At 42.8% G+C, this 22,196-nt stretch overlaps 1 protein-coding gene across 8 annotated transcripts in view; it reads right to left on the bottom strand.

The window, feature by feature from the left end:
- Positions 1 to 22,196, bottom strand: part of prom1a (prominin 1a) — a 46,485-nt gene that overhangs the window by 7,890 nt on the left and 16,399 nt on the right. For all 8 annotated transcript variants that reach the window (XM_056769417.1, XM_056769418.1, XM_056769419.1 and 5 more), the window contains exons 2-13: positions 20,520 to 20,578; positions 17,870 to 18,075; positions 3,770 to 3,890; positions 3,579 to 3,642; positions 3,417 to 3,506; positions 2,349 to 2,572; positions 2,193 to 2,267; positions 1,636 to 1,699; positions 1,334 to 1,493; positions 1,091 to 1,243; positions 890 to 1,013; positions 490 to 593 (exon numbers count right to left, since the gene is read on the bottom strand). In XM_056769417.1, coding sequence (XP_056625395.1) covers positions 490 to 593; positions 890 to 1,013; positions 1,091 to 1,243; positions 1,334 to 1,493; positions 1,636 to 1,699; positions 2,193 to 2,267; positions 2,349 to 2,572; positions 3,417 to 3,506; positions 3,579 to 3,642; positions 3,770 to 3,890; positions 17,870 to 18,075; positions 20,520 to 20,578 — 1,444 coding nt within the window. The remainder of the gene's footprint in view (positions 1 to 489; positions 594 to 889; positions 1,014 to 1,090; positions 1,244 to 1,333; positions 1,494 to 1,635; positions 1,700 to 2,192; positions 2,268 to 2,348; positions 2,573 to 3,416; positions 3,507 to 3,578; positions 3,643 to 3,769; positions 3,891 to 17,869; positions 18,076 to 20,519; positions 20,579 to 22,196) is intronic.

The following is a 22,196-nucleotide window of genomic DNA, read 5'->3' as shown; positions in this document are numbered from 1 at the left end:
GATATGATTTGACTTTAATTGTAAGAAAAAAGGGGTTATAGGTCATTCAGTATGTTTCACAAGTCTTTACTATGTTACCAACATCATTTACTCAAATATTTTCATGTGCCGCCATCTGCTGGACTGTTGTCCTTAAACGGAGCAGTCCTAGACACTCTAAAAAATTATAACATTTAAAGATTTTAAAGAAAGGAAAATAGTCTATAAAAAGGTTAGGTTAGGTTTCAAAAAGCAATTATGATGCAGTTAAAAATAAAGAAATTATTTTTTGGACACTTTCTGGTTATTATGCGGTTATTTTAAGTGTTCAAATACTTTCTGGGAATATTGTATGTACAATATATACTATATAATCGATTTATCAGAATATATATTAATGGTAAGGAAAGTGTGCAGTAAAAATCCCTTGCTTTGAAACAAATACTCAACACTTTAAAACAACTCTGAACTGTGTAGTTTTTTAGGATGTGCATTACAGGCCTTTGCTACCTGTAGAGAGAATCCACTGTAAGATCCATTTCGGGGTCATTGTACAGATATCCTGGTATGAAGTTTTTCCAAGAAGACTGAACAAGGTTGGGAGTATCCAGCACCTAAACACAATAAATACTGAGAACATTATCCCTTTGCTTTTGAATGAGACCATAAGTGAGTCAAACAGGGAAGATGACATAGATACCGTAATTCAGCAACTAAAAGCTCAAATGTCTATATTGTCATACATTCGGAGGGTCAACTATGTAATAAATTAAGTTCAAGTATTTGGTATTTTCAGTTCCGTATCCGAGGGATGCGGGAAAAACGTAACCCATCCTGACAAATATTTGACAAAAAAACCTGTTTCCTTAGTGTATGATTGTGTATTATGAGATGCTGTCGATTTTCTTGCCTTGAACAGCTGTCGGGTTTGGAAAGGTTCACACACGAGCTTCTCCAGATTTCCCCCAACCAAGAACAGAACTGTTATCACACCCATGAGCACCCAGGAGAACAGGAAGCTGAATCCCACGCCCCTGAGATGCACAGGAAGCGCGTGACAAAACTGTTTTCCACTGTGATTTGTTTGTTAATGTTTGATATTCACACATACGCCATTAGCAGGTTTCCGCCAGTGTTGGACACACATCCCCGTGTGGTCGGGGAAGTGTGCCGGTCAAATCCCAGAATGCCGCACAACAGACCCAAAAAATTGAAGACCAAGATTAGCACCACCATGCAGCAAAGGGCAATGCAACAAATCCACCTTAAAACAACAGAATATTAGCATGTGAACATTGCATTCTGGATGGTGGTCTACTGTTGGTTAATTGTTGGCTTTACAATGCAGACGTACCTGTAGAAATCCATCTGATCAATCTCTGGGTAGATGTCCTCTATTTGTGAGTGTGTGTGAGTGATAATTTTTGTGAAGTTGGTCAGAGTGCTGTGAACTGGAAAATGCTTGGTGAAATTAGAGATGTTAGAGCCAATATTGTCCAGCAGACCTCTGACCCCTACAGAAGAAACCACAGGTACTGAGACAAAGCTTTTACAAATGTCTTACAGATTTCAAGAAGAAAGTGGAAAATTAGCATTTTTATAAATGACTAGAAAAGAATTCAATAGGAATCTTAAAACAATCCATAAAAAACGCACCTTCGATGATACTTCGGGTTTGGTCTTTTACCATGGTGGGCGTGTCATTGAAAGATGTAAATCCCTGTTTAACACAGATATTCATATTATCATATTATGGAGTTTCATGTCACTAACAATGTGTATTTAATATAAACCAACGACTAAGCAGAGAGTTCAATGCAGCCTTTAAGTCCAGTGTATGAAATTTAGCAGCATCTAGTGGATTGCAACTTCACCGCTCCCCCTCCCTTTCAAAGCACTAGTCTACAGTGGCTGTTCAGGGCTAGGATGTCATCACGTTTCAGTTTCTTTGCTGAAAGAGATAACGTATTTACGAAAAGCGCCCTGTAGTGTAGTTTGTCCATATAGGGTTACTTTAGAAACATCATGTAAGGGAACCCACGGTATATGTAGATTATAAATAGCTCATTCTTAGGTAATAAAAACATGACATTATACACCTCTGAAGACACAGTTATGTATATTATATTGCATCTATATGAATAGATTCTACAAAAGTTACACAATGGACCTGCAAAACTAAACAAGCATACTGTATATCGGTCAAAAAGTACCTTTTCAACTATGTGCCCGAGATCCGTCCTTAGAACTTCATTCACTTTGTCTAATTGGTCAGTTACATCAGGCAACTACCAAAAAAACAGGCATGTGTGAACTTTATGTCAATGGTGGCACTTTTACGGAAGAAAAGATCTGTGCAAATGTAATACCGATGAGTAGTTGGCTGAGATTTCTAGTCTTGGAAGGGTGCTGCGTATGTTGCGGCAGACGTCGGCTGCGGGTGAGCGCATGTCTGCGCAGACAGGATCATTTAGGGCGTTGTTGAGGCCGCTTCGCACACTGCTGAGGTTAGCCTGCAGTTTGCTTGTTCCGTCTTGCAAAGTCTCCAACGTCAAACTCACGTTCTCTAGAGCATCCTTGGTGTCTTGCATTGCTAAGAGATGAGACAATAAGCCATGCAAGTTAAATTAAAAAACAAAACATTCAGTATTGTCTGGGGAACAATAACCAAACATGCTCCACACAATGTTATCCAAAATGTAGTCAGATTGTTGCCTTCGTTACATTTGGTACACTTTATAACCTTTCAGGTATCTTGGTTTAAAGCGATAGTTCACCCAAAAATAGATGTCTGTCATCATTTACTCACTCTCTTGTCCTTTCAAACCTGTATGACTTTCTTTCTTCCGCAGAACACAAAAGAAGATATTTTGAAGAACGTTGTTAACTGGCCGCCATTCACTTGCATTGGTTTTGTGTCAATACAATAGAAGTGAATGGGTGATGTTGCTGTTCGGTTACCTACTTTCTTCAAAGTATCTTCTTTTTTGTTCTCGAGAAGAAAGAAAGTCATAAAGCTTTGAAATGAAAAGAGGGAGAGTAAATGATGACAGAATATTCATTTTTGGGTGAACTATCACTTTAAGGAACAAGATGGGCGAGATCCACCAAGGAAGGGTGCAACGACAAACAGGGTAAATAACTGTGCCAGGTGCTGAAGGGAAAGAATGAGGAGGCAGTCACAACATTACAGGTAAAATGTCACAGGAAGGACCAGTCAGGTGGTTTACCTTTAATGCCTTTCTCCACTTTGACTAACAAATCAAAGACAAACAGTTAAATAACACTCTTTCAAGCAACGGGTTGTATAGTATTACCAGTATTGTATTCGCATAATGTTATCTGATATATTACAATAAATATTTATCCAAGTAAAGGTGTACATTTAGGGTGTAGGCAGAATAAGAAAGAAAGAAAGATCTAAACGAGTGACATACTTGCATACATGCTGAGAGCTGCATCAAGTGCAGGCTGCACATCTTTTCCCAACTCCTCTTGTATCTTTCCACCCAAGAGCAGACCTACATCTGCAAAAACAGGACAGAATCAACAGCAGACTCACATCAACAAAACTCAAAGATGACCCACGACATACTCACTCTCAAGGTCATAGAGCACATGTTCCTTCACAGTGCCGTACTGAGAGATCAAGTAATCGATTTGCTGAGATAGATGACAGAGCAGTTAACAGTTAACAACTGTCCTAGGCACCCGGTTTATATGTTCTATATGTGAACTTATTGTCCCCGTCTGTTGTATCTATCATGTCTGTCTGGGTTTCAGTACTCACGGCTGGGGTCTGATTTGCAAAGGTGTGCAGGTCTTTCAAGTTACTTTTCACAAGCTTCCTCATGCTCTTCAGCTGAGAACTCAGGTTCTGATTGGCAGCGTATGCACAAAGGACCCCTGCCCTGATGAATAAAAAAGAGAAGTGTTAAAAACACAAACTAAACAAGATTAAACCATAAATATATACACAAACCCATTGAGGTAAACCCAACAGTACAATCTAAGTAAAACAGTTAAAGGAACAGTTTACCCCAAAATGAAAATTCTGTCATTCAGTCATCCTCAAAATTATCTCAATTGTTCCAAATCTGTGTAAATTTCTTTGTTTTGGTGAACACAGAGAAAGATATTTGGAAGAAAGCTTGTAACCAAACAGTTCTTGGCCACCACTGACTACCATAGTAGAAAAATGTCAATGGTTGTAAAAAGTGGCTGAGAATTGTTTGCTTTTCTACATTCTTTGTGTTCAACAGAGCAAAGAAAATGAAAGAGCATTTTTTGCTACTATCGTAGTCAATGGTTGCCAAGAACTGTTTGGTTAAAAGCATTCTTCCAGATATCTTTCTCTGTGTTTACCAGTACAAAGAAATGTTTACAGATTTGGAACAACTTGAGGGTGGGTAAATGATGACAGAATTTTATATTTGGGTGAACTGTTCCTTTAATAATACTGAATAAATTCTACGTACACAATTTTTCGACAAACTTAACATTTAGTTTACTATTGTTATAAATTGTTGTTACACTGGCAGCAGAAACTCGATACTAGATAATAAAAGCTATTGCTTAGAGTGCCAGTAGGTGGCGGTACTTTAACACGGTCAGAAGTCACATGCTCTCGCCAAAGACCATGCTGTCCTATCAGAGTCCTTTAAACCGGTCTTGTTTGGGGAATACTCTCCTAAATCTTTATTGAATGGAAAAATTGTACTGCTGAAGGTCTACTCTTTAAAGTAAGAGTGCACGTTCATACAGCCTTGTGTTATGCAAGGCAGTGAATAAATCCCAAAGTGCTTTCATCTGACACAGCTGGCTAAGAACTGTACTTTAAATAGGCCTATATTGGGGTGAATGTGAGTTTTCCTCAAAAATATAAAGACACTGACAAGGAATATAAGCCCTACTGTATTTTACCGCAGTCTGGGAAAAAGCAATGATTGACTTATGCAACAGTAAGGAAGTTATGCAAGGAAGTCATATTGTAATGTTGCGTCAAAATGTGTGAATCCCTGTTTGTTGGTATAGTGCATGAATTTTTGTCACCATTGACTACCATAGTAAGAAAAATTACTCTGTAAATTTTGCTGTAAAGCAAAACAGTTCTGGGGCAATTTCCTACTATGGCAGTCAATGGTGGTCAAGAACTGTTTGGTTACAAGCATTCTTCTAAATATCTTTCTCTATGTTCATTATAACAAAGAAATGTAAACAGATTTAGATCAATATGAGGGTGAGTTTATGATGACAGAATTCTTGTTTTTGGGTGAACTGTCCCTTTAAGTGTCGCAGAACCATGATGACAACAACATCAAAGTACCAAATCTTTTAAAAATGTGTTTAAAGTTGAAACATGTCATAGATACATACGTACAAAGTGAAACACCGTGGCTTTGTATTCAGATATGTGGGCACTGCAAAATGCTCCCAGGGTGAAACCAACAGACTGTAAGAGATCCAAAACAGATAGCTGTCTACAAAGCCTCGTTGTTGTTCGCTTTCTCTCCCCCTAACTCCCCATGTCCTCCTCTCTGTGTGTTGGTAAACGCACAATCTGCTCTGTTCTGAGGTCAGGGAAAACGTCTTGGTTACGTATGTAACCTCAGTTCCCTGATGGAGGGAACGAGACGTTGTGTCGAGAACGACAGATGGGGTTCGCCCTTGAGAACCAATCAACTCTGACTACTATAGAAAAGGCCAATGAAATTTGGCGAATGCAATTTGCATGCCGGGCTCCGCCCCCGGAAATCCGGTATAAAAGGAGGCCGGCGTGCAGCATTCACTTACCTTTGTTCTGAAGAGCCTGAGACCTCTCAAACTGCAGCAGAATACGATACGTGTTCGTGGCATAAGGGACACAACGTCTCGTTCCCTCCATCAGGGAACTGAGGTTACATACGTAACCAAGACGTTCCCTTTCTGTCGGTCTCTCGACGTTGTGTCGAGAACGACAGATGGGGTTGCCTATGGAAAACGCCACAACGCTGTATCGCGTCACAATCTCTAGCGAAGCGACGGTAACAAGCCTGGGCGTGTCATCTCGAAGCTTTCGTGAGACTGTAACCTTCCAGTGTGGTGGTCGGGGGGTTCCAGAGCTTTCTTGGAGAAAGATGGGTACAGCCCTGACCGGTAACTTTCACGGACGGGGCCTTAGCTCTCTATAGGCGAGAGGCCGTCCAGATCAGTTTACACCGGGTAAGCGCGACTCTTAATCAGAGAAGCGCTACAGAGGCCACCTCCTACCCGTGGGGAGGAATATGGTGGATATAGGTATGGTCTCGTCCTTGGAGGAGAACGCATGGAACGTGCGGACTGAGTAGTTAACCGCGAGGTGGAGGCCCACCTGGGGAAGCTCATGGGTTACCAGGAGTGGGAACCATTCTCATGAGGATACATCAGACGGAACAGCCCACGGAGGGGGTGTTACAGACGTCCGGTAGCACTAGGTCCGGTTAGAGCTATCTGTGATAGCTCACATGGTATCCCGGCCTAAGGGGGAAGGCTGCTCTGCCCAGCCAGCCCCCAGGGGGTGCTTGTTTGGTGATGGATGGAATGCCTATTCTTAACCAGTGTCTGGGTAAGAAGGGAGGCTGGTGAGGTACCAGTTTCTTAGCGATGTGTTCGGGTAAGAAGAAAAGGTAAATAGCACACTGACCCAACCTGTTAGAGGGTGGAAAGGTGCTTTCGCAGGCATACGCCCCCCCGGATGCCAGTCCTACATGTCGCCACGCAGGACGTGGGCTGACACCGGGTTTACGCGAAGGTTGTTAACCCTTGCGAAGGTGTTTGGGCATAGCCCAACCCGCAGCTCTACAGATGTCTGCTAGAGAGGCGCTTCTGCCAGTGTCCAGGAGGTGGCTAAACTCCGTGTGGAGTGAGCCCTCACTGCCAATGGGCATGGGAGATTCTGAGATCGGAATGCCGTCGTAACGGCGTCCACGACCCAGTGCGCCAGCCTCTGTTTGGAGACAGCCTTCCCCTTCTGCTGTCCTCCAACAGACACGGAGCTGGTCAGAGCTTCAGAGCTCTGCGTGCGGTCCAGTACGTACTGGACACAACACTAATCGGGTTGGGTCTTCCTCCCCTATGGGGAGCGCCTGCAAGTTCACCACTTGGCCCCGGAGGGAGTAGTGGGAACTTCTTGGGCACGCATCCGGGCCTGGGTCTCAAGATAACGTGAGAGTTTCCAGGGCCGAGTTTAAGGCAATCCAGGGACACGGAGGATGCTCGGTGGTCCCCTACCCTCTTGAAGGAAGTGAGCGCCGTCAGGAGGGCCGTCTTACTCTATGAGGAAGATCGGAACCTCCGAGGGGCTCTTTGGGGGGCCCTGAGGCTCCCCAGGACCACTTAGGGTCCCAAGAGGGTATGGAGCGGAGATGAGGCGGATTCCGCCCTCTCGCTGCTTAGGAACCTGGTGACCAGGTCGTGTTGCCCTAGAAACTTTCCACCGACTGAGTCGTGATGAGTGGCAATAGCGACTACATACACTTTCAGTGTGGAAGGGAGATGTTAGTCTCCAGTCTCGTGAGGAGGGGAACACAATCCTGATCAAGCACCTCAGTGGGTCTTTCTCGTTGAGAAAGACACCAGGACGAGAAGAGGCACCGTCTAGAGGCGTGTAACCGCCTAGTAGATGGGGCCCTAGCCTGGGTGATGGTCTCAGCCGTATAGGGGGAGTAGCCATCTTAGGATCTTCTCGTCCCGTCTAGAGACCAGACATGGGTGTTCCAGAGGTCTGATCTGGGATGCCAGAACGTGTCCTTCCCCTGAGAGAGCAGGTCCTCTGTCAGGGGAATGGTTCAGGGGGAGTCGCTATCCAGAGCATCGGCTCTGAGGCCAAGTGCGGTTAGACCGGTGTGGTGTAACCAATAACACTTGGTGCTCCTGCTCCCTGACCTTGCACAGAGTCTGTACAAGAAGGCTCCTGGGGGGGGAAGGTGTGCTTCCGCCCATCCCGCGGCCAGCTGTGCGCAAGGATATCCGTGCCGAGGGCAGGGACTATCAAGCGGGCAAATGGTGGTGTTACGGGAGGTGAACAGGTTTTACCTGGGCCTACCCGAACAGCCTCCAAATGAGCTGGACTGCACGGGGGTGGAGTCGCCACTCTCCACGAGGCATAAACTGGCGAGAAAGCACGTCGGCTGTCTAGTTCAGTTTGCCCGGGGTGTGTGGCCTGCAGGGAACGAGTCACCTGTTGACTCCACCGGAGGAGGCGTCGAGCAAGTTGTGTTTAGCTGCTGTGTGCGAACGCCACCCTGACGATCTGTATTCGCTACAGCTATAGTGCTGTCCTCGGAACAGCACGTGTATGTCTCGCACGAGAGGCCGTAGCCTGCTCAGTGCAAGTAGCATAGCCCACAACTCTTGGCAATTGATATGCCAGCGCAGGCGGGGGTTCGTCCAACACCCCACCTGCGTGCCCGTTGCACACTACACCGCACCCCTGCAGGGAGACTTCAGTCGTCACCACGACCTGCCTCATAACCTGCTCAGAGGGACCTGAGTCCGTCGAAAAAGTCATAAAGACTAGGGGTTATGGTGCGTCGGCAGCAGGGCGGCATCACCATGCGCCTGCTGCCGGTGTGCCACGCTCTCCTCGGAACTCGACTCTGAAACCAGTGTTGGAGCGGTGTCATGTGCATCAACTCGAGGGGTATTAGCCCGCGAGGACGCCATGTGTCCCAGGAGCCTCTGAATTGTTTCAGGGGGACCGCTGTCTGCCTAAAATGTTCATTTCAGACAGTTCAACACTGGTTGGGCACAACTGCGGACAGGTGTGCCGACATGGTGACAGAGTTGAGTTCCATACCGAGAAAGAGGACGCTCTGCACTGGGGAGAGCTTGCCCCTCTCTTGGTTGACCTGGAGTCCCAATCGACCTAGGTGCCGGAGCACCAGGTCCCTTTGTGTACATAACAGATCTCGCGAGTGTGCCAAGATAGGCCAGTCGCTGAGATAGTTTAGTACCCGCTCGCCTTCCTCCTCTCAGGGAGAAAGGGCGGTCAGGGACAGACCGAAAGGGAGGACTCTGTACTGATATGCCCGCCTCTCGCACGCGAACCGTGGGAACGGCCGGTGTCGAGGAGGATCGAGACATGAAAGTAAGCGTCCTTCAGGTCGATTGCCACGAACCAATCCTGACACCTCATAGATGTCAGGACGCGCCTCTGTGTGAGCACCCTGAATGGCAGCTTGTGAAGGTGCTCTGTTCAGGGTACGCAGCCTTTGGGGGCAACCCGCCGTCTTTCTTGGGAACGATGAAGTGCGGGTGGTGACCCACTGAACATCTTGGTTTTGAGGGACGAACTCGATGCCTGTTTTGCCAGAAGGGTGGTGACCTCTACCCGAAGTACGGAGGCGTCCCTGCCTCTGACAGAGGGAGAGATGATGCCCCGAAACTTGGGTGAGTCTCTGGCGAACTGGATCGAGTAACCAAGACGGACCGCCCTCATTAGCCAGCGAGACAGTGTGGGCAGCTCTCGAGCTCCCAGGGACTGTGACAGGGTGACCAAGGGGACGGTCTGCTTCATCATTCCCACGGGGGGTGGTTCGTCGGCTGGCGGAGCTAACCATGTCGCGGGGAGTCCCCGGAGGGAAGGTTTTTGCTCCGCCTGCTTACCTGCCTGGCGGGACAACGGCACGCACTGTCGGTTTGAGAGTGGTGACGGCTGTCGTATGTGTACGACCTCACGCCTCGCCAGGGTGTGAGGTCGGTTCGCCGAGCACAGTCCAGTGGAGTGTGCGATCGGCTGCAAGTAAACCCGGGGAGAACAGAAAACTCAGTGAGTAAGTGGGCGCCAAGCCCTAACAAGGGCCCGGCTTTGGTGACGAGGCAGGAGTCGTCCCGTACCGACCGATCAGAGCCGTGGCTGTGAAGGTTCGGGCCCGATGTTGTTCTCCCTGGGGTCTTCCCGTCAGTGTCCCTTCTCGCGAGGAGGTTGCTGACGGGGTGTAGGTTTCCCCCTCGACCTCTGCTTCCGGGGTGCCGCCTGTGGGGGCACAGGAACCGGAGCCGATGCCGAAAGGGTCCTGGGTTGCAGGGAAGCAGACGTCACGTGAGATCTCGGAGGCCTGTAGGCGGCCGAGTCGCGGCGTGAAAAAAATGTGGTTAATTGCCACTGTCTGCTTCGCCGTCAAAAAACTGCTGAGCGCAGTCCTCGACGGTGTTACCAACAACCCACCCTGCGAGATGAGTGCATCAAGAAAGCGGACTTCCTTGCTGTCACTCTTCTGCACAAGGTATAGCCGGGGGTGTCTCTCCTGGACCACTACCGTGGACATCGTCCGACCCAGGGCCCGTGCCGCCGCCTTAGTCGCCCGTAGAGCGCTGTCAGCGGTGGCACGGAGATCCTGCATTATACCCGGGTCGGCCTTACCCTCGTGGAGCCCTCTCAACGCCCTGGCCTGGCGGACCTGCAGGATGGCCAAGGCATAGAGAGAGGAGGCAGCCTGGCCCGCAACATCGCAAGCTTTCGACACCAGTGATGCCGAAGTCTTACGTGCTTTGGACGGTAGGAGTGGTCGATCCCCCCCCAGGTGGTAGCCGTCCGCGGTACAGGTGCACCGCAGGCGGACGTTCCACCCGGGGGATCTCGACGCAGTCCTTGGCTGCCTCACCATCGAGGGAAGTAAGGGAGCCGGAGCTGGTTTCACTGGAACGGTCCGTGAGTGGAGCGTTCCAAGTTTTACACAGCTCCTCATGCACCTCCGGGAAAAACATGGCACCCGGGGTGGGCGCGGTTTGCACCGCGCACGACCTCGGGAACCACGCATCCCCGGGTTAGCACGGATGACATCACTTCTGCTTCCTCCTGAACTCGACCGCTGGGGGTGGAGTTTGGATTCGGCAGAGTCGGATGCCAGTCTCCCTCCGATGCTGCGAGCGACATCTCATCTACGTCACACATCGTTTCCGAGTGTGTGCGTGAGGATCCGGACGGTATGCCACCGCCGGTTGGGGAACGTTCAGAAGAGCGAATCGGGGTGCGATCGGCCCGTGAGCACTTGGCTGGCGGGTTTACGTTCGCAGAGTTCCCCGTATCACTAACGCTGCTAACGTGGGTGGTCATCGGGGCCGTAGCCACAGATGTCACAGCCCGGGTAGCAGACGAAATGGTGGCTGGTTCCCGTAGGAAGACAGCCACCCGTGACCGCAACTTCTGAATGACAATCTGCCCGCAGTGCAGGCAGATGTGTCAACGAACGCTGCTTCAGTGTGCTGGACGCCCAGACACCTAATGCAGCGATCGTGTCCATCCCCCTCCTCGATGAGGGTGCCGCACCCAAGAGAACAGCGGGACATGCCGCGCTGGAGAATGCTCAGTCAGTCCTGAAAAGGACTTTTAGAAAAAATCTCCAACACCTCCGGAACCGCCGAGACGCCCAGGGGAAGGTCGCTGCAGGAAGGGACGATCCGCTGTAACACGTCGTAGCACCAGCGTGTAGTTGTAGAGGATTGAATCCTGAGTTGTACTCATGAGCGATGGCTCTGAAGAACAAAAGGTAAGTGAATGCTGCACGCCGGCCTCCTTTTATACCGGATTTCCGGGGGCGGAGCCCGGCATGCAAATTGCATTCGCCAAATTTCATTGGCCTTTTCTATAGTAGTCAGAGTTGATTGGTTCTCAAGGGCGAACCCCATCTGTCGTTCTCGACACAACGTCGAGAGACCGACAGAAAGGGAACACAACAGACGGTAAACAAAGAGGCTTTGAAGATGGCAAAGTGTACTCCACACAAGAGGACATTGAGACAGCCTGAAACTTTACTCACTCACTGTAGGGAACCTAATATGAACCAGAAGAGAGAATCAAGCAAAAAGCAACTTTTGAAAAAAGATTCAAATCCCTTAAAACTAAAACTGAACTCTCCTGGGCTGAAACAGCTCTGAAACAGCACCAATCGAATGTAACATCACAACAAAAAGTGACTCCTCAACATGATGATATGACCAAGGACGAGAAATGTGGTAATTATTTCTCACACATGACTGTACAGTAGTCAAGTTGTCACATTGTCTTAGCCTGTGACATTATGTATGGGTTTCAGGGAATAACAATTGACATTTTAGATACCTTGAAACAGACGAGATTCAAAACACAAAACACTATGAGAGTTTAAAGGGACAGGCTACTCCACCCAAAAAAATGCAATTCTTTCATGAATTCCCCCCCCAAGTTGTTCTAAATCCGCATACATTTCTTTGTTCTGTTGAATTCACAGAAAGATATTTAGAACAATGTTAGCAACTGACATTTCTGGGGCACAATTGACTACCAAAGTAGGAAAGTTATCGTATCATTTTTTTATTCTGTTAAACACAAAATGAACATTTTTGAAGAATTTAGTAAAACAAAAAGTTCTTGGGCACCTTTGACTACCATTTAATTTTTTTTAAATATGATTTCATCAGAACAAATAAATGTAAACAGGTTTGGAACAATTTGAGGATGAATAAATGATGAAGGAACTTTCAGCTTTGGTGGAGTATTCCTTTAAAGAGTTGAGATCTGGGCAATGCCGTGAAAATGTCAACCTTACCACGAAATCTTTTTTAGTTTTAACAAGCGGTTTTTACTATGGTAACAGCACTAATTTTAATATTTGGTGGTTCAAATACCTATGTGAGATCTCTCTCACATAGGTAAAGCATTTGTCTTATTTTTACTGCATCATTTTTCATAGTCAGGCTAGTGCCCTTTTCAGGATTGTCACATCCATAACACTACATATTCCTCATTAATGGACACATGAAAATTAATATAAAGTAACTCTTTATGTTCTATAATGAGGCATCCCTTCTCCATTCATTGGGTAATATTGCTTCAGGATTGTGCATTTTATTTTACAGAAATCCTACAAAGTTTATCGTCTCCGATAAACCGCGTCCTCTTTTTGTCGCATCCACAACTCATGTTTATTTCCCTTTTTTTATAGATTTTTATTCATAGATTGACTTTTATTATGTTTAGACTCTATCAACAAGGGTTCAGTAAAATATAAACAGATGGTTCAATATAATCATAACAAACTCCTTCTATGAGCATTTTTATGTCACGTCCATAACGCAAAATGTCACGTCCATAACGCTGGAATTGCCCAGCAATCTTTTAAAAAATGTCTTTATGTTGGCATCATGGTGAAATTCTCCTGTATAATTTGTGTTGCTTCATTTCACTGAAGAATGTCCATGTAGACTAAAGGAAGCAAGAGTCGAGTTACTTCCACAATGATCTCTGTATTCAGGTATCCTGGAACCAGCAGGTAGTCCCACAGCATCCCTGTATCACAATGCCTCTTTGGAGGGTTGAAGAGCAGGGTGGGGGTGAGAACCTTATTGATTGCCTCTTTAAACAGAAGATGACCCATCGGGTTTGATTTCGCCCCGCGACGCTGGCGCTCCAGGTACCTGATGGTTCCCCAGCGCTCAGCAGATTTGTAACACGATCGGCCCACCACCACAACACAGTCGAGCTACTGACCCACACAAAGAGAGCCACTGTAGACTGAAAAATGAGGGTCAGTGCTATATTGGAAAGATGGGTGGAGAGGAGGAATTTAAATGGAAAAACATTGTTTAAACTTCAATTATGGTAAAATGAACGTGAAATTAGTTTTGTGGATTGCATGCGACTACATAGATATTACAAACCTTAAACTTTGACTCGGTTTAAAACATTTGCACCTCATAAAGTTAGTTTGAGAGACTGCATAAACAGAGCTGTAATCTAAGCATGGAATGGCGAGATGAGATTACTTTTCCATTTTCTTGACATGTGATAAAAGTGTAATAAGTGCAAAATTGTTTAAGCTAAAAGAAGAACACAATCGTCTTTCGACAAGCTTTTTCCCAAATTAGACTTCTAAATGATTTTATTATCCCAGAGAAAGTTCGAAAGTGTTCCTTTTAAAATTCCCCTAAGCTATGAGTTTGTATATTGCGCATATGCAGCATCAAGCCCAATGTGTGTGCTGTGAAACTAGGCCAGAATGGGTGGGTAACTGAAGTGTGAGACAATCATTTCTCTTTTCCATTCATGTGTAGGACAGAAAGAGGACACATTATTAACCACACAAACAAAGCTTTACTCCTCTCTTCATTGTGTTGCGCTAAAATATTGTGGATGGTTTTATTTTTGCTAAACACTATTCATCTTCCAAACTGACTGATTTTCAATTGTGCTCCGATGGTAGTGGTCAAGACGGTTTTGTTTCAAAGCGCTGTTATGAATATACAAAACAAAATTGCTCACTGGATGTGCAAGCCTGCAAATACATTCAACATTTACCTTACATTTATGCATTTGGCAGATGCTTTTATCCAAAGTGACTTACATTGCATTATAAGGAACATTTGTACATGCAGTACACCCTTTTCACAATGATGTAACTTAACTTCTGCTTTTACGCTAGCAGTGTATCATATCATCCGTCTTGCAACAAAAAAGGAGAAGACGAAAAATAACTTCAGTTTGCCTTGGCGCTGGAATTTAACAACAGTGAAAAAAAATTGACAGAACACGTATTCAAGTACTCATCCTAGCACCTTCGCTAACATTACATTTAGGCATTTGGCAGACGCTTTTATCCAAAGTGACTTACATTGCTATATCCTATACATTTTACATAGGTATTTTCAATCCCCTCGGATGGAATCCACAACCTTGCGTTGTTATCCCAATGCTCTTACCACTGAACTACAGGAAAGCCAAGCTAACACAAAAAGAAAACAAAACACTTAGTTTTAATAATAAAACAGGTACTGTTCAACAAAGAATTTGTATCCTTTATCTAGCTTTGATCTAAAGCGAAAATTTCTCTGCAAGATGTTGTACGTCATCTAGCCGTATTTGTGCCAGCTGTACAAGGGACTTGGAAAAGTCTATTCTGAGGAGCTAGCGGAAGTAACACTACAACTGCAGAACAGAAGATGCGTAAAGGGCCTATAGCTGGGTTTGAACCCATGATCTTGGCGTTGCTGTCACCATGCTCTAACCACTGAGCTACAGGTACCTTAACAGAGTTGAGTGCCAAGTAGAGCCATGTCACTGCTACAAAAATAGATACACACCAGTAATGGAGTCACAAAGTCACTTTGTCCCCCGTGTTTCCTCTTTTAACCAGACACACATTTTCCAAATTATGTCTGAACGAGACACATTTAAAATACACCTAACAGCACATTCTATTTTAAAACACTATAATGCAATAAAGTGGCTACACACCATTAGTAAAGTATATTACTTGATTTAAGAATCATTTATAATGATTATATTTAATAATAAATGATAATTAATCATATTTCTACTTTCAGCATTAAATGAATACATAAAGCATAAAACTCTTCAACGGCTCAGTTGACATTTTATTTCATTACTTTGTTTCTTTTATTCTCCTTTATAGTTTATATTTATTTATATCAACTAATTGAACTGTTTGTAAACTAATTGTACTGTTTAACGTGTTGACAAATTGTTTATATGCTCTCCTACTTGTAAGTCGTTTTGAAAAAAAGCATCTGCCAAATTAATAAATCTTTATGTATGTTTAAATGTATATTTCATTTATTTTAAGATTTAATTATATATACAAGAAAAAAATCAAAATGGGAGTGCTGCTGAACCAGTCTTTACATCTTGCTAACTGGTTTATACTGTATAAATTTGACATTTGTTTTCTACCACATATATAATTTCGTTTATTATTTTTGCACAGTAGTTAGTCAGCTAGATATAATTTCCCTACAAGTTGTATACTTATTTACCTGTGTATTTGAAAAAAATCCTAGCAATACCAGAATAATAAAGCTTCAACAAAAAGCTAAAAAGACCATGTGCCTTCCAAATAAAACAATAGTTATATATGACATATGTGTGGAAAATACTTACACTGCAATCTGTTTGAGGGGGTTATCATCATGCTATATCTCCGCTCACATGTACATGCAGTCAACCTGCACATGTGTTCGCTTGGAACGATTTGTCACACAAACCAAATCAAGATCTGTCCATGGATTATCCTTTTTTTTAAAGGCAAATGGACCAAATCTTACAGTTAACAGCGGGAATGCTGCAAAGTAGGCTTTCGATGATTAAAAGGAGTTATTTAATGAATGAAATGAGTGAGCGTTGCAGAGCCCAGTTGCACTGTAGATGCCAGGAGGCTTCACATTTTGCAATGTATTGGATTTGACAGGCCGCTTCTGCAAGCTGAGCTCTGGGGTTGGCAGAAGAGCGCCGAACCCGTCGACCTTCAGTGCCCTGGGCATCACACTCCTTAAGAGCAGCAGCCGGGTCTCTTCTCTTGTGTCTCATAGACAGCAATGAATAATCTAAAATATGTGTGATATTAGATTTAAGATAACGACATCAGCTATGATAATAACATCATGTAAACCCTTATGTCAAATTCACGATGCATGTTTTCTTATACTAGAGTTTTTAAGGAGAGATCAAATATAGATGTAAACACGGATTGAAATGATTGTGTAATGAAACAGCATGCATTATTATGTCATGATAGGGCGACATTTTTCCGATATGAAGACACACTTGTGTGAGCAGTCACTTGTAAATAACAGAAATGGTGACTATTTTTAGCTCATCAGCACATTGCGATCTGAGATCAGACACATAGTAAGCCAGGCACAAAAAAACATGCAAGGCAGAACATACCGTAGCAAACCATTCATTCTAGATGCTAAACAAGAAAAAGCTAAACCTGTCAAAAGTAACAGAACCACAAATTTCTATTCAATGTCTGGAAGATTCAAGCTTGACACATTGTTTCGAGGAAATACAGGACTAAAAATAAGAGTCACACACGCCTCAAGCTTTCATGTTGATGACCATCAAGCCATTGTGTTCATGACGGGGTTGACAGTGTGCCTATGAAATGCTCCTTTTCCACTTAAAAGCGAAATGGCACTAATGAGGAATGTTCTTGTCATAATTGGGCCGCTTCTTTAATAATTCATCACGACTAAATTATGCCCACTGTACTACGAAAAACCAGCACAGTTCAGAAAAAGCCCAAGCGTATCAAGCAAATGTACAATAAAACTGTCACATCCAGGAAGCACAACAGACTGCTGTGCGGAAATCCGGAACATAAAACAAACTTCCCTGGATTCACCTCAACTGAGGAATACAGACAGATCGAGTATAAAAAGACTTGACTACGCAATTTATTAAAGCACCTTTTCAACCCAAGAGCTACTCGGACCCAAGAGCTATTCCATAATCAAGGAAACAACTCTTCTTTCCGTGAAGGGTCCTCATTTGAATAATTTTCAGTCAAAACTTTTCACCAAACTTTAAACAAGATTGAATCGTTTTAATATCCCCCTGAAGAGACCGGTGCAGGGGTCTCTGTTCTGTCTTCATTAATATCAGTACGCACGAGAGGAGATGTTTAAATGAGTTGAGCGATGCCCATCTCCAGGCAGCCAGGCATGTGTTATGGAATCTTTAATAAAGAGCGAGCCAGCTGAATCCATAAAACAGCGGAACAACAAACACTCTCTTCAGTTTGCCGGTGCTGTCCATGAGCTCGTGTCTTTTTGCGATCTGGCCATATTTCTTTCTCAAGTGTACCCTTGGAAACAGTGAATGTGTCCTTGGGGGGATTAACTGTGCAAAGCTCATGTGGTGTGCGCATTGAGGTCTTCTATTGGCTCTAATATTGCATTCTGTGTCAGAGGAGACTTGATTGATTCAAACAATCTGGTGTCTGGCGCTAGAAAGTAAATAAGCTAACAATGTGATATTGATCCATTAATAAACAGAACACCCAAAATATATCACATGAAATGCATTTTGGGATTGGGCAGGCCCTTACACATTACACATATAAGTACACATGGAGGTTCGAAAAGCAAAACCTACGTGATGATGAAAGTGGTGGTGAGTAACAGCGTGGTAAGCAGTCCTCGTAGGCATTCTGCATTCTTCCTCTGTCTCTGGTGCATCTCACCTCCACAGTTGTCGCAGCAGCGGCACAAGCAGAAGAGCAGCCCGACCAGCGGCAACAAGATGGTGAACAGCAGCCCCACCGCGGCACACACAAGAAAACCAATCTCATAATAAATCACCTGTATAAACAACAAAATAACACTGGTTTGAAATGAAAATAAATATAAAACAAACTGGAGTATTATTCGGGGTGGGTCCTCGAAGCCAGTTAAACTCTGGACACATTTTAGAAGTGAATTTTAAGTGAACACTTCATTTACATGGACAGTACTTTAAAATGAAAAAATCTGTTAGCATTTTCCAAATCCTTATCCCCCATATTTTTTCCAAACAATAAAAGTTAAGGAGACAACTTGTGACTTCACTTCATGCATTATTTTTAATTTCCAGAAAAAACGTGAATTAGGACATCCGAGGTTTTGGAAGGACAGCAGCGATATGTTCATTATAGTGAAGGACACAAGGTATGATGACACAATTTTCATTCAAACTGTCCATTTAAATGATAAACTATAGGTTTAAATGGATCTAAAGGTTAGGTTTAACAAGGTTAAACATTTAGATTTAATTGAAAAAAGGGAAGAAATCTACTGTAATTGCAATTCTACTAGAACTACAATTACACTAAATATAGCAAGTTACTACCAACAGATTTTATAAAGGAACACAAAAGCACCAAGATGCATTAAAATTTAATGATCTGCGATATATTTGCATGGGTCATAAAAGTCTTTAAAAACACAAGGGCTGATAAACTGAACAAATCAAAACAAACCCAAAATGTTTTCTAGAGGAAGCTTTTTACACGTCCTTTATTTAAAGCTAACAGAAAAACACTTTCCTTTTTAAACCATCAACACAAATTATCAATGCTGTGTAACATGATGAAATAATGTTATGGAAACGTTTACTTCATACGCTGCTTTCAAATCCATTTGCACAAGTCCTGTGGCATTATACACATCTGAATGAGCAGAGCTCTCTTCAGGCCAGCCTGAGGATAAGCTTAATCCGTTGACTAAACCAGAGGCTTTGTCTGTCACCAAGTACCCTCGCTTTTTTCTCAAGGGTAGAGCATTTCCATATTTAAAATTCTCAAAAAGTGCTTCTTTACAGCTTATTTCCCCTCATGGCCAATGGCTGAACATCTTGTTGGGAAAGCTTAGCTAAGACAAGTTTTGAGTTCATACATGAAGCGTAGGGCCTGTTTTATCAGTGCGTAAGCGAAGCTATAAATACTGCTTCTGGAGTCATTTCTTTTTCTGTCTTGGGACAATTCATATCGTGATATGTGATAATTTAATGTTTCTTGTATATTGGATGTTCCTCGTAATGTATTTGGTCCCTTTTGTCTCTACAAAACTGCATAAATGTAATATAGTATGCTGAAACGGTTGTACATTTTATAATACATGAGGAAACTTAGTAATACGTAAAAGTTAGGGAAATTCCATGGATGACACACCCTAAGGAAAAATAGTCTAAAGAATTAGGTCTAGTATGAAACTTAAGGATGAATGAAGGGCTGGGCTTTGTCAATGTAAGACGTCGGGATATTGAGATTCGGGTCAGGTTTGGTTCTTGTCAGGGCTGAACACACTTTACCTGTAACGTCAGAACAATGTTTTCTGGCTGGAGGTGCCAGATGATGAAGGCATGCAAAAAGCAAAATAAAAAAGAAGGAAAAGAAACAGAACAGATGAGATGCAAAATCAAACGAAATTTGCTAATAAAACGAAGATGTATTGTCTGCAATGGATGTTAGACGCAGTTTGACAATCCCAAAGTACAATGACAATTTGGTCAACAATGACAGTCACATCCAGATCATTGTGTAAGTGTAACAAGCAAAACAAAACATGTGTTTATAGGATTATATTGATAGACCACCAAGCCAATATATCAACTAATATGGCCAAATATAGAAAAATATTGTGTAAAAAGTGTTTTTATGTTGGTGTGCACTGTAATTCCTGTAGATACAAGTATCATCATTTAACATTAGTCAACAATTATAAGAAATTAAACTTTAATTATAATTATAGGAATTCAACAATTATAAAAATTAAAATATAAGTAAAAATTTGCAGAATAATAAAGCCGTTTGCTGAGGAATAAACACTGTATAATGTGGGAGGCTAAGTATCTCCGAGCTCACATCACCGTTTCCCCTCAACTGATGTTCATTAAGTTGTGTCTCATATGTATTTTCTTCCTGAGGAAGTTGGAACTCCAAAGAAAGAGCTATTGTTGAATTAAATCCTGTAACTAAAAAACAACAAATACTTTAATTTTCTATTTTCCACAGGGTCTAATGGCAAAATCATTTAACAATACTTCTTAATAATAGAAGAAGAAGCTTATTTTCTTTCAAAATAAGCTCATAATATAAAAAGGATCTTTGCTTGTAGCTTTCATATATTTTGAATTAAATTATTTTTTATTAGAGACGATGTTCTCACAACACAAGCATTTTTATTTTAGGGTGAACTAACACTTTAACTGCGGAGGGAGAGCACGTGATCTCATGGAGATTCATGTAGTCACAGTCACATTCGCTTACCTTCTGGTACTCAGATTGTATGGCCCCAAACTTATCCTTTGCAACTCCAATGACGAGATCTGCAATGACAAAGGAAAACAAAGTCAGCATGCGGTGGGCTCTCACGGTGCGTCCACATCAGAACAGGTTACATAATGTTGTCCAAAAGCCAGTTCAAAACACCAACAAAAAGCCCGCTGTGGATAAGACAAACCCTTCAACTAAAGCTAAAGGGAGAGAAACACCAAGTTGTTCTCAAGAACAGAGATGCAATTTAACCAGAGACTATAAGGGAAAGAGATGGACCAATCATTGAAAACTGAGAGTTGTATAAAAAACAAGCCACACTTCTTAGCATTTCAGAGTACAAGCAAAAACCTGCAAGAGGCTTTGGGACAGTTACTCGATCCTAAAGGTTTAGCTGTGATTTTCCACTCCCAAAGCATCATGATCCAATACACAAATCACCTGGATACAACATCACAAACACAACTGATGGCAAACATCCCAGTACAGTACACCACATGTCCTGAAGCTACATGTAGAAAATCACAATCAACAACCACAAACCATTGCAAACATATATCAATAATATATCAAAAATGTAATGCAATACATGTCATATTTTTTTATAAGGATTAGGTAAACATTAAAATAAAATTGACTATTTATTTACCTGGGAAAATATTTGTTTTCTTTAACACGTAACAGCAGTTTTGGGCAAGTTACTCTGAAAAATTACGAATTACATATTCAATATCGTAATTAGATTACTGTACAAACTAAGTACTCTGTCCAAAAAGTATTTTATTACTTATTACTATTTACTTTCTATATCCTATATCAACCTTGTTTAGTTAAGTGATTAAGACATGAAACAGCTCTTTTAATTCATACAAATAAACAATAATAAACCACATAGAGTAGTATTATTGACTGACCAAAGTACTACAAATGTGAGAATTATACATTAAAGCACAAAATTTAAAGTTAGGGTTGGAATTTTGATGTGAATTCCACTATTGCACACACACACTCTATATTTCACACAGTATTTAGTTTAATAACTTCAGAAGTAACTGTAATCACAGAAAAAATAAGACTATTCCCTTACTTTTCTTTTTCAAGGGAAAAGTTATTAAATTACTGTAACTAATTATTTCTGCGTAACAGTTTGCTATGTATATAAAATGCCTACAGGAAAATTACATTCGTTTTTTGTTAGGTCTCCTCTTTCAATTGAAAAATAGAAGCTGTGAACACCATTTCAACTTTTAATGTATGCACCTGCATTTCTGTAATACGCATGCATATTAGGTCTCAATATCACAGTGTAAAAGTGGGATAAATGAGGACATAAAATGAAACAGACACACTGAACGTGTCTTCCTTCCTCTTGGTGCATTGCAGGGGTTACAGTTTTCGAGAAAGACCAGCAGACAGTTTGTAATGGTTCTGGATTTTGTGTACACTGGATTCATAAAGAGATAACTATACCCTTTCAGAGGAAGTGCTCAAAACTCGAGTTTTGAGACCGGGTTGCTTAGAGCTCTGATTTAACTCATCTGAAAATCATCACGTACAGGCACCTCTAGGGGAGAACTCTTTTATTTTTTCCAATAATATGGATCTAAAGAACTTCACAGATGAACTACCGAGACATCCAACAATTTTTAAATGCCTCCTCACCTTTGAGAC

This window comes from Triplophysa dalaica, chromosome 16 (genome assembly GCF_015846415.1).
Source record: "Triplophysa dalaica isolate WHDGS20190420 chromosome 16, ASM1584641v1, whole genome shotgun sequence".
Classification (NCBI taxonomy): domain Eukaryota; kingdom Metazoa; phylum Chordata; class Actinopteri; order Cypriniformes; family Nemacheilidae; genus Triplophysa; species Triplophysa dalaica.
The sequence above is the reverse complement of the archived record's forward strand: the minus strand, read 5'-3'. Positions and strand labels throughout refer to the sequence as shown.